At 42.5% G+C, this 15,967-nt stretch overlaps 1 protein-coding gene and 1 non-coding gene across 2 annotated transcripts; both read left to right on the top strand.

The window, feature by feature from the left end:
* The first annotated feature begins 8,609 nt into the window (after nucleotides 1–8,609).
* Nucleotides 8,610–8,745, top strand: LOC133885963 (small nucleolar RNA Z247). The gene has a single exon (XR_009903294.1). It is a non-coding gene; the product is annotated as a small nucleolar RNA Z247 (small nucleolar RNA).
* A 4,575-nt stretch (nucleotides 8,746–13,320) lies between these two features.
* Nucleotides 13,321–15,305, top strand: LOC133885752 (ethylene-responsive transcription factor 12-like). Its single transcript, XM_062325494.1, has one exon. It carries the CDS (start codon nucleotides 14,547–14,549, stop codon nucleotides 15,123–15,125), a length of 579 nt encoding a protein of 192 aa, XP_062181478.1. The 5' UTR covers nucleotides 13,321–14,546; the 3' UTR covers nucleotides 15,126–15,305.
* Nucleotides 15,306–15,967: the final 662 nt, after the last annotated feature.

Below are 15,967 nucleotides of genomic sequence, written 5' to 3'. Positions count from 1 at the left end.
AAATTTTCACTGGTGGAAAATTCTAATGACTTGTTATTTACAAGCCCGAGGGTTAGATATTTGGAGAGTCACCGAGGAAGGGATGAGACAACGCATCACTAACAAGCAGAGGTAATTAGATACATTAGTAAAGAGTATCCTTTTATCATCTATATGTGTTGATACATTTTCATGTTTATTCTTTCACCAGTGTACATGATATTTGGAGTAGTCTCATTGAAATACATGAAAGCACAAAGGATGTGCACAATGAAAAATATCATGTGCTTGTTACTAAGCTCAATCAACAATCATATAAAAGTGCTAATGATATATACTCACGTTTGAATATTATTATCAATGAGTTAGGTTTGACAGTAATTGAAGATAATCAAGTGTGAGAAGAATACTTCAAGCTTTTCTTCTAAAGTATAAGTTGATAGTCTCCATCATCTACGATACCAATAACATCAAAAAGATGACTCAAGGATAAGTAGACAAGAGCAAGAGTCAACCTCAAGTGAAGATGATGGAGATAAAGATAAAGAGAGCTATGAAGAAGCTGAGCAAAACATCTCAAGCAATGAAGAGATGGATCCCGAAGTTACTAAGCTCATCTCACAAGTGGAGAAGAACATCTAGAAGATTATACCAAGATTGATCATCCAATCTACATGAAGTACTTAGTCAAAATAATTGATCATATCAAGAAGGAGAAGTAGAAGACTAAGAACAAGAGAGAGACAAGAGGAGGAGTGAAACTATTCACAAGAATAAGAAGATGGGTGAGTGACAATGAAGAGTCAAGCTCAAATGATAAGAACATCACCATCCTCCTCTCCAAGAGAAGCTCTTTCTCAAGATCATCATTATACAAGTCATCGCGCAAGTCATCACACAATTACCTCATAGTCAAAGGTATAGATAGCGATATAAGTGATGATGAATGCGATAAGGATTCTCCCTCTTATGATAAACTCCTTAATTTGATTAATGAGCAACAAAAGATCCTTAAAAATAATCTAAAGAGATTAAGAAAATCAATACATTTAATGACATTCATTCTACTTTTATTTATAATTATGAATAATTATTGTACAAATTTAAGTTGCTAAACAAGGAGCATGAATAGTTTAAGGCTAAATTTGAGTTCATTGAATCTCAAAGTAAGGACCCTTTAAAGCAATCTACCTCTCTATTTAATTTTCAATCATAAGGTAGATGCTTCTACTTCTTATGATGATTTAATTGCTTTATCTAGCTCATCCTTTTGTAATGAGATTTGTGTTGAGAATATTGTTATAGATTCATATAATAACCTCTTTGCACAAGAGAATGATTAGCTTAAGCAAAAAGTAGAGAAGTTCATGAAGGACTTAACTAGACAAAAGGGCAAAGAACATATCCAACCTTCTCAAGATAACTATACTACCATGGTGAAGAAGCTAGCGGAGGGATCCACTGTGACATGCTTCAAATGCCATCAAGAAAGCCACAAGTCATTCCAATACAAGAAATCCAAGAAGACGACAAAGGAGAAGAAGAAGATGGTGGACCTCTTCAACAAGATCTCCAACCTCTTCAACATGATCTTCAACCTCTACACTAAGCCCAACTATAAGATCAGGACCAAGAACAACCATTACAAGTTCAAGAAGGATAATGGCAAGGTGGTTGCACACATGGTTGGGAGAACATATTGGAGGTGGAACTAACCTATTTGGGTGTCTAAGGAAGTCATCACCAATATGAAGGGGCCCCAATAAGTTTGGGTTTTAAAGAAGAGTTAAAGCCCAAAATGTCTATGGGAATTTGAAAGCTTGGCTTACAAGATGAGTTGAAAGTTCAAGCAAAGAAGCCAACTGTACAAGATAGACGCATTGATGAAGATTATGATCATCATATATTCAAATCCCCATCCGAAGGTAAAAGAGGTAATGAAGCTAGATGAAAAATTCTTATATTTGATGTAGCTCATTTACCTCGTCTAGGATTGCATATGCATATTTTAATATATTGCAATACTTAGTATAGGTTTTAATATGGTAGGTTGTTTGTGTTTATCTCTAATTCATAAGCAATCTATGTAGTTTATTAGTTGTAGGTCCCTTACATGGCACTAATTTTACATTTAGTATTATTTATGTGTCTAAGGTATAAGATAAATCTTCATTATTATCAATAATAAGTGTATATATCTCACAAGTATTCAAGACTCGTATGCACATATTTAGAAGGAGTATATTCTATATGTTGTGTTTTTGAGACTAGTATGTGTTGCAAGTTACATCGGTTGTTGTCTCATAGAGAAAACTACATGTTCTCGGATGTACGCAATGCTTAAACATTTTAATTGGTATCATTGTGAAATCTTTCATTCATTTAAGTTACTTTCATGCATAATATAGCTTAAACTTCCTATCTTAACATATTATCTAGTTGTGCATATATTTCTTTCTCATCATATCTATACACATATAGGGAGAGTTTAGACTGTATTATATGTGCTTCATAAATTATGATCCATATGTTTTCATAGTCTATAACTGGTATCATTCGTTTGTAGTGATATCCGTACAATTGGTACTCTTTTTAATTGGATCATGATTTTTGAAACTCTGTCCTATGTGCTTTAATATTTTTACCTTTGTGCTGAATATGTGCATACAGTCTTTTCGAGAGATTTTTGATAAAAAGTGAGAATTTTAATGACCAAAGAAAGAAATGTGGAGACAATAGAAACCCAAAATATGCTTATAGTTGAAGATGAACAATATGGAGGAGATTGTAGTAACTATAAAGATGTTTAGGAATATCGAAGTTGATAACGGAGGAGGAGAAGAAGAAGCTGTTGCACGGGTCGATCAAAGGGAATAGTGGCGATGGAGAAAGGAGGAGCCACAACAAATGGGACTAAGTGGTAAGAAATGCATCCATGCAATATAGTAAGATTTTGTGCTTACTTATGATCTTTACATTTGGTATCAAATATTATTTGTCACTTACTTTGATTGTATTGTCATCAATCAACAAAAAGAGGGAGATTGTAACGAAAATGACTCTATTAGATCATAATTGTGATTTTGGTGATTAATGATAACATAGTTAATGAGACTAATATGTATGATAAGAATATATATTAGTAGGTCTTATGGATGTATTACATGCCCACCGCAACCGGGATAAAATTTGATTAAATTAGAAAAGTCCTAGAAATTAAGCTAGCTATTAAGATTAAATTAGTTTCATGATTTAAAAATAACTTAAATACTAAAATATATTTTTCCTAGATAGAACTGATCATAACATTAATTGTCCAAATAGTTTCATAATTTTAGGACATGGTATTAATTAACTGTGATTTAATTGAGATGGAACACATTTAATTAATTAATTAATTTTCAAAAAGTATTTTCTTGAGTTACAACATTTTTAGCGTGTATTTCACACTCATAAAAAGCTAATTCAACTGGTTTCATAATTTTTGGAGTTCGTATGAATTAACTACGAAATATACGAGCTATAAGCAAAGTAGAAAAAAAAAGTCCGATGAATAGTAAATCTGGAAGTTCCGGATTGAGATCGGAACTTACAAGTGGTCGGAACTTTTGAGTGAGGTTTCAAACGAGGGTTCTCGGTTAAATTTTCTCGGATTAACCCGGAACTTTTGAGTAGGGTTTTCACGTATTTTTAGCTAGGATTATCCGGAACTTCCGACTAATAGCAGGACGCGAGTTTTGTGATGATTCTTCGGCTGATTTAACTTGCATATCTTCCCAATTAGAGGGTAAGTGTGTTGCGCTAACCTAAAGGTTCTAGGCTCCATCTACCCACAAGTACAAACCTAAATCCTGGGTTCTATCTCATCCAAATTCCTCCTATTAGCTCGAGTCATCAAGAACGAAGCGGTGTTTCGCAAAAGCAATAATGCTACTGCAAAACCCATCCAAAGCAAAACTAAAATGTGAAGAGGATGAAGGCTGATGAATATTTCAAAGCAGAAGGGGGTGAAAATTTTGATTTGAAACTTCTCCAAATCTTCATGCATGCAAGAGAATCTTGGATGAATGGAAGGCTAAGGAGCTAGGGATTGCAATAGGGTGACATGGATATCTTGATTCTTGCTCTTGATGGAGAGATTTGGGTGGACAGGGAGAGAGCTTGAGGAAGAGAGGGAGACCACTAGCCCTTGATGCCTATTGGCTTGGTTGGAGTGACAGAGACCATGTGGGGGGGGGGGGAGATTGAGCTGAGGGAGAGGGGTCACTTGCTGCTTGTTGGCTCAGTTAGGGTGAGAGGGAGCACGTGAGGGAGAGAGTGAGCTGAGGGAGAGGGGTGGGCCTGCTGCTTTGCAGCCGAGTAAGAGAGGGAGAGTGAGGTGTGGGGCCGGGTAGTGGGTCCCACTTGCTAGAGAGACAAAAATTTCAGCTGTGCAACTTCTACGAAAACATGTGCAACGATTACAAACAAGATGAACCTTTTGAAATGGAATCACCCGCCACACCCATGCAAAACTTAAACTAGCAAGAACTCTAACATTAAGTATTTTCATAACTCAAAGTAATTTCTAAACCACCATAAGAAACAACAAGCACTCATCAGTGTAACAATTAAATATTATGCTCATGATGCACGATTATGCTTAATGATACAATTACGAGGTTTGGGACGTGACAGTAGTCCGGGAATTAGTGTTAGAGAGAAAAAGAAAGGGTCTACAAAGCACTATGCTACCAAACATGGTTCCTTAAGCAACTCCACTAAACTTGAACGAGACCCTCTTGGAGCTCTAGTGAAATTTGGAAAGCAAAATAACGAATATCGCAAGACACATGGCATGTGCTATAAATGTGGTGAGCAATATTCTCCAACTCACAAGTGCAACCTTCCAGTTGATGGACAACTTCATTTCTTAAGTGTTCAGTCTAGTGATGGCCCCCAATAATCTTTGAAGTTATCTAAGATGCACTAGAGCTGAAGAACAAGTTTTATATGCCAGTGGCAGATGAGTTATGTGATAAAATTGCAGATGCCAAATGTCAAGATGATCCCTAACAATGAATCAGGGGTGTACCAGATGACGGGCGTGCTGATCAGTGTTTTTTTTGGAAGGGATCAGATGGACACAAGAATATGGGGATTTATCCAGGTTCAAGCCTCCCGTGGGAAAATAGTTCTACGTCTTATATATTTTCTTATGAATTGGATAAACTGTTTATATAATGTCCCTCTTTTACAAGCCTGATCCTCCCCATTAGTAGGCATGCCCAACCTGGTCTGGTCGTCATGTGTGCCCTGTCATATCCATGAACTTTGTCACACTCGTCTGTAAAACCATCTCGTAGCAATAAATACTATAGGACAGGTCACTGCATTACCACACCTGCCTACGACTTGGCTCACCGAAAAGGAGTGCCTGGGGAAGAAAAAATACTTGAGTGGACGATATTAAATGTGATTTGACTAGATATGTCAGTAGCTGCCATGGCTGGTCATAGGGTCTTGTCTTTCGACAAGGGGGCTGGTCAACTGAGTCCTGCCCTGGTCGCGAGGTGAGGCTGTGATCTTAAAAATATCTACCACTGGCTGGCACTGGGGCGCCCGCCTGGTTTGGCACCGCTTACCTATTGCACTAACACCAAGTACTTCACAAAGTTGGATTTGTACTAAGGGTTTCACCATATTAGAATGGTAGAGGCAGATGAACCAAAAATAGCTTTCAAAACACACCATGGCCATTTTCAATTCAAGAGGATGCCCTTTGGTCTCACAAATGCCCTTGCTACCTTTCAATGCCTCATGAATAGTGTATTTGCTCCTTATTTGAGAAAAATGTTTTGGTTTTTGTGGATGATATCCTAATTTAAAGTAAGACACTAGATGAGCATGTTGACCACTTAGAATTAGTAATTCAGGTGGTACTGCAGCACAAGTTATTTGTTAAAATCAGTAATTTCTCATTTGCACAAACCATGTTGGAATATCTTGGTCATATTGTTTCTGACAACAAACTCTCAACTAGTCCAGACAAAACTACTACTATGACTCAATGGACAACTCCAACTGACTTCATTGAACTGAGAGGTTTCTTGGGTTTAACAGGCTACTACATAAAATTTGTCAAGCATTATGCCTTTATTTCCAAACCACTCACGGACCTTTGTAAGGGAAAATCATCTGAGTGGACACAAGCAGCCCAAGAAGCATTCCATAAGCGTAAATCTGCCATGAGCTCTACATCTGTACTCATTATACCTAACTTTCAAAAGACATTTAAGTTAGTAACTGAAGCTTGTGACAGTGGTATAGGTGCAATACTCACTCAAAATGGTCAACCTATAGCTTATTTCAATAAAGCTTTAGGTGCTGCAAATCAGAATGTACACGCATATGAGAAAGAATATCTAGCTATCATGATGCCCATGGACAATTGGAGATCATATCTGATGACATGACATTTTACAATTAAAACAGACCACAAAAGCCTCTATCATCTCAACGATCAACATCTCTCTACTAAGATTAAAAAAGGCCATGACAAAGCTGATGGGTTTGCAATTTAGCTTTCAATATAAAAAAGGAGCAGAAAACAAAGTGGCAGATGCTCTATCCAGAGTACGAAATTTCTTTGAGCTACAAGCAATATCAATATGTCAGCCTAAATGGATTCATCTGGTGTTGAATTCTTACCAAACTGACACATAAGCTCTACAACTACTTACTGCGTCTCCAACTAAGATCATTGATGCTTTTCACTCCATAACAAATGGTGGACATTACGGAACTCACACCACCTATCAAAGACTCAAGAAAATATTATGTTGGACAAGTCTTAAGATTGTTGTGGAAACATTTGTCAGACAATGAACAGTGTGCCAAAAAACAAAACATGAACAATTTAAATCACCAGGCCTTCTTCAGCCACTGCCAATTCCTGCGGGTGCTTGGAAAGATTTATCCATGATTTTATAGAAGGTCTACCTAAATCTATGGATATTCATTAATCAAGATGGTAGTTGATAGATTTATCAAATATTCCCATTTTTTACCTTTGCAACATACATTCACAGCCCAACAAGTAGCTAAACTATTCCTCAATCACATTGTGAAACTTTATGGAGTTCCTCTTACTATTGTGCCACATAGAGATAAGATATTCACAAGTCACTTTTGGCAAGAATTATTTAGACTACTTGATACCAGGCTCTAACTCCGCACTGCTTACAATCCGAAAACATATGGCCAAATAGAACATGTAAAGCAATCCTTGGAGATGCTTCTTCGGTGTGCAGTTCATGATTTTTCCACCAAATGGTCTAAATTGTTGTCACTTGCTGAGTTTTTGTATAATGCAAGTCATCATTCATCTCTGGGTTGTTGTCCTTTCAAAGCACTATATGGTGTAGATCCAAACTTGGCCATAGTTCCAAATATGCAAACAACTGAGAACTCAGATGTCTCTAAAATGCTCCAAGAACATCAATTGTACTCTGAATTTCTAAAGACTCGATTGACAAGGCCACAAAACAAAATTAAAATGCAGAATGATAAACATCAAACTCCTCGACAATTCCAGGTGGTAGAAAAGATACTTCTGAAATTACAACCGTATGCTTAGTCTTTGGTGTTCAATAGGCCTTGCTCTAAGCCTTCATTCAAATACATAGGACCATTTGAAGTAGTAGAATGCATAGGCTCTGTAGCTTATCGCCTTGCCCTGCCTAAACATAGTAAGGTACATCCAGTCTTCCATGTTTATTTATTAAAACCTTTTTGTTGAAAACTATTCTTCTATGTTCAATGGGATTCTATAAAATCAAGACATGGGAGTAGTAGATCTTCAGCTGAGTCCATCTTGGACACGTGCCTGGTCAAGGAAGGGAATGCACCTATTAAAGAGTGACTTAGACTTAGTCCTAGTAGTTGCTATATAGCTCATTCAGTCAACTAGATCATGTATTTTAGCTCCCACTAGACTTAGTCGTGTAATAACAGTCAGCCCATGTAATTAGCAGTGATTGCTATCTACACATTATTATAGCCATCTGGCATGCCTATATAATGATGAGCCGCCACCACGATTGTGTGTGGGATTACTCCAATCTTCTTCCGAATTCTCGCATGGCACCAGAGCCATTCCTTCCTATACTGGAATTCTCCCAACACCCCCATTCGACCAATTGGTCACTGTAAAGCTCACCTGAGACAATCACCTTATCTGTAAAGTGCATACCCTTCCATTCTTAAGGAGCTAGCAACTTCTTGGCCTCGTCGATGGATCTGACATCATTCCAGCGAGGATGGTCTCCACGACTGAAGACATGGGTGAAGACATCATGATCATGCTCAGGCCAAATCTAGCCTATCAGGCCTAGATTCTTCAAGATCAAGCTATTCTCAGTACACTGGTATCATCATTTTCTCCTAAAATCTTGTCCAAGGTGATGTTCCTTTCCACGTCGCATGAAGTCTAAGTGGCCCTAGAATGCATGTTCGCATCCCAATCTCGCACGAAGATCATGCAAATTCGTCGGCAATTGGCGCCAATCCTGAAAAAGGACCTCACGATGTTTGATTACTTTCACAAAGAGAAAGGACTCGTGGATACGCTTACTGTTGCCGGCCAGTCACTACGCGACGATGAGACCCTCTCCTACTTCTTCACCGGGCTCAACACCGACTATGACCCGATCATGACATCGCTTACGACTTGATCTGATCCTCTTTGCCTCGACGAAATCTATGCTCATTTGCTTACCTTCGAGATGAGGTTGCAACACAACACTTGCACACCGATGGGCTCCTCTGTTAACTCAGTCACATGTAGAGGATGAGGTGGCCGTCGGGGACGAGGACGTGGATGCGGTACTGAAGGACATGATCGCCAAAACAACAACTCCAACAGCATTGGCAGCGCTAAGGTTGTGTGCCAACTCTGTGATAAAGCTGGCCACTCTGCCTACAAATGTTGGTACCAGTTTGATCACTCATATCAACCAGAAGACAGACGTGATGGCAAGCGCATTGCAAGGAGTGTAGTAACCGTGTGAGTGTGTGATGTTGACCCAAACTAGTATACGAACACTAGGGCTACCGATCAGATCACCAACAATCTTGATCGGCTAACAATGCATGAAAGGTACAATGGTAAAGACCATGGTCACACCATCAATGGAGCATGAATGGTCATTTCCAATATTGGTTACTTTATGATTCATACTCCTCATCGTGACCTCCTTCTGAACAATGTCTTGCATGTTCCCAAAACCACTAAAAATCTATTGTCAGTTCATCAGTTCAGTACTGACAATAATGTATGTTTTGAATTTCATCCCCACCATTATGTCATCAAGGATCGAGCCATAGAAAAGATCCTCCTTCAAGGGCACTGTAAAGGTGTCCCCTACTCTCTGTCGCCCAATTGCAGCACCATGTCCAAAAGAGCTCCCTCAAGCACCACCACGACTCAAGATTAATGTCATTGTAGACTGGGCCATCCTTTATCACCAATTGTCTTACAAGTCATTCAACTCAATAGTCTTCCTTGTGCCAGTAGCAATAAACATGCTTCTATTTATGATGCATGTCAATTAGCTAAAAGTTGTTAGCTTCCTTTTTAGTCAGTCCAATAATGTGTCTTCCTTTTCTTTAGAGATTGTACACTCAGATGTATGGGGGCCTGCTCATAGGTTTGTAGGAGGGTACAAGTATTATGTGAGTTTTATAGATGACTTCAATAAATTCACTTGGATTTACCTTTTGAAAAAGAAATCTGATGTAGCAAAGATTTTCATTCAGTTTCAAACTCATGTTGAGAGAATTATTGATAAGAAAATTGTTTGTGTTCAATCTTACTGGGGTGGTGAATATCAGAAATTGCATTCTATTCTCACACAAACTGGTATTTCTCACCATGTTTCTTGCCCACATACCCATCAGCAAAATGGCACTGCTGAGAAGAAGCATAAGCATATTGTTAAGGTTGGCTTATATCTCCATGCTCACTCTAGAATGCCCATTAAATTCTAGGATGAGGCGTTTTTTACAGTATATTTTCTTATTAATAGGTTGCCTAGCAAATAATCTAGTACTTAACACCTCTAGAAAAGTTGTTTGGCACAAAACCTTCTTACTCGTTTCTTAATATCTTTGGTTGTGCTTGTTGGCCAAATTTGAGACCATATAATCAGCACAAGTTTTAGTTTAGGTTTGTCCAATGTGTGTTCTTATGCTACAGTGGTCTGCACAAAGGATATAAATGCCTTGATCCCAAAACTTGACAAGTGTACATTTCAAGAGATGTAAGGAATGATGAATATGTTTTTCTTTTATCCAAAATGTCACCAAGTTCTTGTTTTCTTCGATCTAAATCCCAAATTCTCCTCCCTCCTGCCAAAAATCCTTTACACTCTACTCCTAGTCACTCTGAGTGGTGTAAATCTCATGAGAATCACTTGGACAATGATTATGTGTCTACTCCTGTCACTTGGTCTAATCATGTCCGCATAAGAACACACAAATTGAACCTGAGCTACAGAACTCTGAAGATGGTCCAGTTATTGTCGACAACAACAACACTATCTAGACTGAACCTAGAAGTACAGACTTTGGTGATCCAGCAGCTACCTCCCCTTCACCTGCTGCTTCTGCCACACTCTATGAGGCTTCACCAACTGCCACTACTACAATTACTGCTCCTCAACTTTGGTGATCCAGCAACTACCTCTCTTTCACCTACTGCTTCTGCCACACTCTATGAGGCTTCACCAACTGCCACTACTACAACTACTGCTCCTCACCATCCTATGAGGACACATCTCAGAAACAACATCACAAAACCAAAGGAGTTCAGAGATGGTACTGTTCGGTATGCTAGAACTGTAATTTTTGAACCTAGCAGTCATCGAGAAGCTCTCAAGCATGATCAGTGGAAAGGAACAATGGATGAGGAGTACAATGCCCTGATGAAGAATCAAACTTGGGATTTGGTTCTCCCACATAAAGCCATGGACATAATTGACAGCATATGGGTTTTAAAGTTGAAGAAAAAGGTAGATGGTTCCGTTGATAGGTATAAAGCCCGGCTAATTGCAAAAGGATTCAAGCAAAGGCATGGTATTGATTATGATAATACATTTAGTCCAGTGATCAAGCCCACAACAATTTAGCTTATTTTGTCTTTTGCTGTCTCACGTGGATGGTCCCCTTGGCAACTAGATGTGCAGAATGCCTTCTTACATGGTGTCTTGGAGGAGGAGGTGTATATGAAACAGCCATCTAGCTATGAAGATCCTCAGCGCATTTCTCATATATGCCGTCTAAAAAATTGCAAGAGCATGGTATGCTCGGCTCAGCTCCAAACTACAAGAATTGGGCTTCACACCATTCAGAGCCGACACATCTTTGTTTATTCTTCAGACAACTACAACCACAATATATGTATTGGTTTATGTGGATGATATTATTGTAATAAGGTCCTCAGATAGTGCTATACAATCTTTTCTTCAGCAACTTCAGAGCACATTTGCATCAAAGATCTTGGAGAGCTGTACTATTTTCTTGGACTTGAAGTAAAGAAGTTGGATTCAGGTATCCTTCTCACTCAGTTACATCTCCAATGAGCACTTTTCAAGTATACCACTGATTTGCTGCATAAAGCTCATATGTTTGATTGCAAATCAGTTACATCTCCAATGAGCACTTTTGAGAAACTAGTGAAGACAGAAGGAACACCACTCTCTACTAAAGATACCTCCCAATATTGTAGTATTGTCGAAGCATTGCAGTACCTAACACTTACCAGACCTGACATTGCTTTTTCAGTGAACTCTGTTTGCCAGTTTCTCTCTTCACCAACAGATGTTCACTGGGGGGCTGTCAAACGAATTCTTCGGTATCTCAAGTTCACTATAACAATTGGTATGTATATTGTCAAGTCATCCTCACATCTGTTGAGTGCTTTCTCGAATGTAGGTAGGGTCGGTTGTTTAGAAGATAGAAGATCCACAAGTGGCTTTGTTGTGTACTTTGGCTCCAATCTCATCTCATGAAGCTCTCACAAACACACAACACTGTCCAGTTCTAGCACTGAATCGGATTACAAAGTTCTAGCAAATGCAACTGCTAAAATCATTTGAGTTCCATCATTACTTGGTGAGCTTGGTGTGTATCAAGGCAGAACACCTTGCCTCTGGTGCAATAATCTTGGAGTCACATATCTCTCAGCTAATCCCATCTTCCATATCTAGACTAAACATATTGAAATCGACTTCCATTTTGTTCGAGAGCATGTGGCTCGCAAAGCTCTGGACATACAGTTTATACCAAGTGGTGATCAAGTGGCTGATGTTTTCACTAAGCCTTTGGCAGCTCAACAACTGACAACAATGCATGGCAATCTTAATCTGATGTAATCTAGCTTAGATCAAGGAGGATGTTAACGAGTGACTTAGACTTAGTCCTAGTAGTTGCTAGATAGCTCAGTCAGTCAACTAGATCCTGTATTTTAGCTCTCACCAGACTCAATCATATGACAGTAGTTTGCCCATATAATTAGTTGCGTCTGCTATATACACATTACTATAGCAGTTTGACATGCCTATATAATGATGAGCTCCCACCACAATTGTTTGTGAAATAATTCTAATCTTCTTCTAGATTCTTATAGCATCTACTACTCGGATCCTGATCAAGTGAAGGTCATTGCTAGATTCTATGGCTACCTGGTAAGATTATTATGTCGTGAAGCAACACAATCCGGAAGCATCAGCTTGGGGACAAGATATTTCTCGAGGGGACGTTGTTGTGCCTGATGCTCCTGACGTCCGGACGTTTCTCCGGCACAACAAATAAGAAGGCGGAAATTGAAATGACGTCATTGTTCATTGTCTGGCAAGAATGAGATAGAGCAGCGTGCGGTGTTAGGGCCTGTTTGTTTCAGCTAGGGATTCTGAAAAGCAGCTTATAAAAGTTGGATTGTTAAAAGCTGGATTGTGAAAAGCTGGATTGTGAAAAGCTTTTAGACTGTAGATTCTAAAAAAATTTAATGGACAGTTTAGTAAAATGGACTTTCACAATCTATCAAAAGCTGAGGAAAACCAGCTTCTCAGATTCTCACAATCCAACCAGCAGATTTTAAAAAGCTATAACCAAAAGCTGCCTGTTTGTTTCAGCTTCGGATTATAAAAGCTGAAAGCCAGAATCCGAAGCTGAAACAAACAGGGCCTTAGTCGCGTGAGTTGGGATGTGTCGTGTTTCGATTGAATTGCCTGCCCTTGTGTGGGCCATATTAGTCCGAGTGTGTGAGAGGAGTATAAAGAGAAATGTAATGTATTTCGTGAATAGGCGCACCACCCTGCCAAATCCGGGGTAACCACGGCAATAGGCGCACCACTCTGCCAAACCTTTTGGCCTTTGAACGGTAGGCCTCTTCCCAAAGCAGCGAGCCTGCACGCGAGAGGCCCGTCGCTGCCTCACCCAGCAGGAAGGCAGATGGCAGTCAAGGTTCGCGCGTTCCCAAGGCCCTCCCGTCCTGCTGCCGCGGCGCAGATCGCCATGCCCGTTCCTTCAAAATATTTCCTCGCTATCAATGCCCTCTGCCTCCCAGATTCCAGATTTGGAGGGATCAGCCGTCCCGGGTAGACTCGAAGAAAGAACACCCCACGAATGCTGCCGTGCCGAGCCCCACACGCTGCAGCAGGGTACCAAACGCCGTACCCACCCAGCCACCGGATAGGCCACGGCCGCGTGCCGTTTTGTTTTTTGGCGCCGGGGCCCACCGTCCGTTGAGCGGCGCCGCGGCACACGCGTACGTCCTCCCCCACCCAAGCAACCGTGCTGCCCCCCCACCATACGACACGCCTCCATCCCCACGTGAACCGCGCCCTGGCACGTCGCCTCGCGCTCTCACGAAACCTCGGCGTATCCCCACCTGCCGCTTACATGCCGGGACGCGTATGTACTCTTCGCAGGCCCACGAGTCATGACTCATGCACGAGTAGGTTTACTGGATCTGGTCGTGAGCGCACCGCACCGGTCACTCACACCGCATGACTAGTACTGGTAGCAGGTCTTAACCGATAGATAGGTGGGTCCCGGGAATCAGTGTGCGGGGCTCGGTGCACCGTTCGTCCGCGCGTGCCGCAGGCGCGGTACGGCAGTGCGGTGGGAGTGACAGGACGAGGCGTCCGTGCTCTGCTGATCGGTGCGGTAGGGCTGGCGTCACGGCGCCAGGCGGACGGGCAGGCTGCAGCCCAGCGCGCCGCGCCAGCGGGGTGCAAGTAGACTCGACTAGCGACTAGACCACTCGCGCGGGTGGGGGCGGCCCCGCAAGGCGTCAAATCGCGCGGCGGCTGAGGCTGATTCATGATGCCGTGCGCGCGCCCGGTCAGCGACAGCCTCGAGCGTAGCCCAGCCCCCAGAGACCTACTACCTCCCCGTTTCACGAGGTGCGGCCATTGGTTAAGTGCAGCCACCGTGCGCGGTGCCCACTATAAGAGTTGCTCCTCCTCCCTTGCCGCTGCCGAGACGACCAAGCAGGCAAGCTGCCCAACCAACCCAAGAAAGGGATGCAAATGGAGTGGGACATGAGGGGAGGACACCAGAGCGGTGTTGGTGTCGGCGACGGCGGGGGCGGAGTGGGAGGAGGCGTCGGTGGAGGGGACCAGCACCAGCTGCGAGCGGAGGCGCACTACCGCGGGGTGCGGAAGAGGCCGTGGGGCCGGTACGCGGCGGAGATCCGCGACCCGTGGAGGAAGACGCGCGTGTGGCTGGGCACCTACGACACGCCCGTCGAGGCCGCGCTCGCCTACGACCGCGCCGCCGTCGCGCTGCGCGGCTCAAAGGCCAGGACCAACTTCGGCAGCGGTAGCGGCGGCCGCGACCGCTGCCCGCCGGTCCAGCCGCGCCCGCCTCCGCACCCGGTGCAGACGCCCGGCACGTTCAGCGGGCTCGACATCAGCCACCAGTCCCCCTGGCACGTCGTCTACCTCCCGTCGAGGCTGCATCAGGCCATGGCGCCGCCGGGACCCAACGTCGCCGGGGACGTCGCCGCGTCGCTGCCGTCGACGGCGCTGGAGCTCCGGACGGGGCCGAGGAGCCTCCCGTTCGACCTCAACGAGCCGCCGTCGGTGCTGTTCGGGTCGTAATCTCCCTGTACGCACGTGTAGTAGTAGATCGTTCGTATCATGGTCATGGGTTGGATCATGGATCAGTGGATCATGGTACGTAGCGAGTCTTGTGACTCGTGAGGCTAATCCAAGGGGAGTGGAGAGCGCTGGTCCGGGTGTATATATGCCTATTTAAGGAAATCTCGCCTTCCTCGTCTTCGTTCGTGCTCTTGTTCGTCATCTTTTTTCTCCTTTTGGTGTCTCGTCGGCAGCACGCATTTTGCTGGCTCTTTCCAAAAAGAAAAGAGACGCCTTTACCGGTGTTCGTGGCCACGTGCGGTACGTTTGGATGCTTCTTAGGTTTGGGATTTTACTGAGTCAAAAATGGTTTGGGATTTCACCCCAACCTAATCACCTGCAGGGACTCTGAGCCGAGCGTACGTCGGGCACGTGTTGCAGTGGTTGATTCGGGAGACAATTTATTCAGTCTCAGTTCCATGGTGCTCGATGTACGAAGGAGCGGAGATGGCGGGCGGTAGGTACCAACAGTCCAACACCGACAACGATCAGCATCCTAGTCCCGTCAGTGGCCTGGATCGCGAGTTCAAGTGGGATATGAATGGTGTACGTCCTTCCAGTGGGAAAGATGTTGATTTAACCGTAGTTCTAGTCTACATACCATAACATACGTACTTGCATCAGCAGATGTCTGGGACAAAAAGGCAAATCCTGAATGCAAGACATGAATCGAAATTGTTAAGTTTGAGCTAACTTTTTAACTCTTTTGTTTTTAGGAGTAGTGGGCAGAAGTTCACGTTAACTTCAGTCCACGCTCATCGCGAATGGTTAGTGTTTGGCCACTAATGCTCCCTCCATTCTAC

Source organism: Phragmites australis, chromosome 11 (assembly GCF_958298935.1).
Source record: "Phragmites australis chromosome 11, lpPhrAust1.1, whole genome shotgun sequence".
NCBI classification, from domain to species: Eukaryota; Viridiplantae; Streptophyta; class Magnoliopsida; order Poales; family Poaceae; genus Phragmites; species Phragmites australis.
Note: the sequence above shows the minus strand (reverse complement) of the source record. Positions and strands in the feature narration are given on the sequence as shown.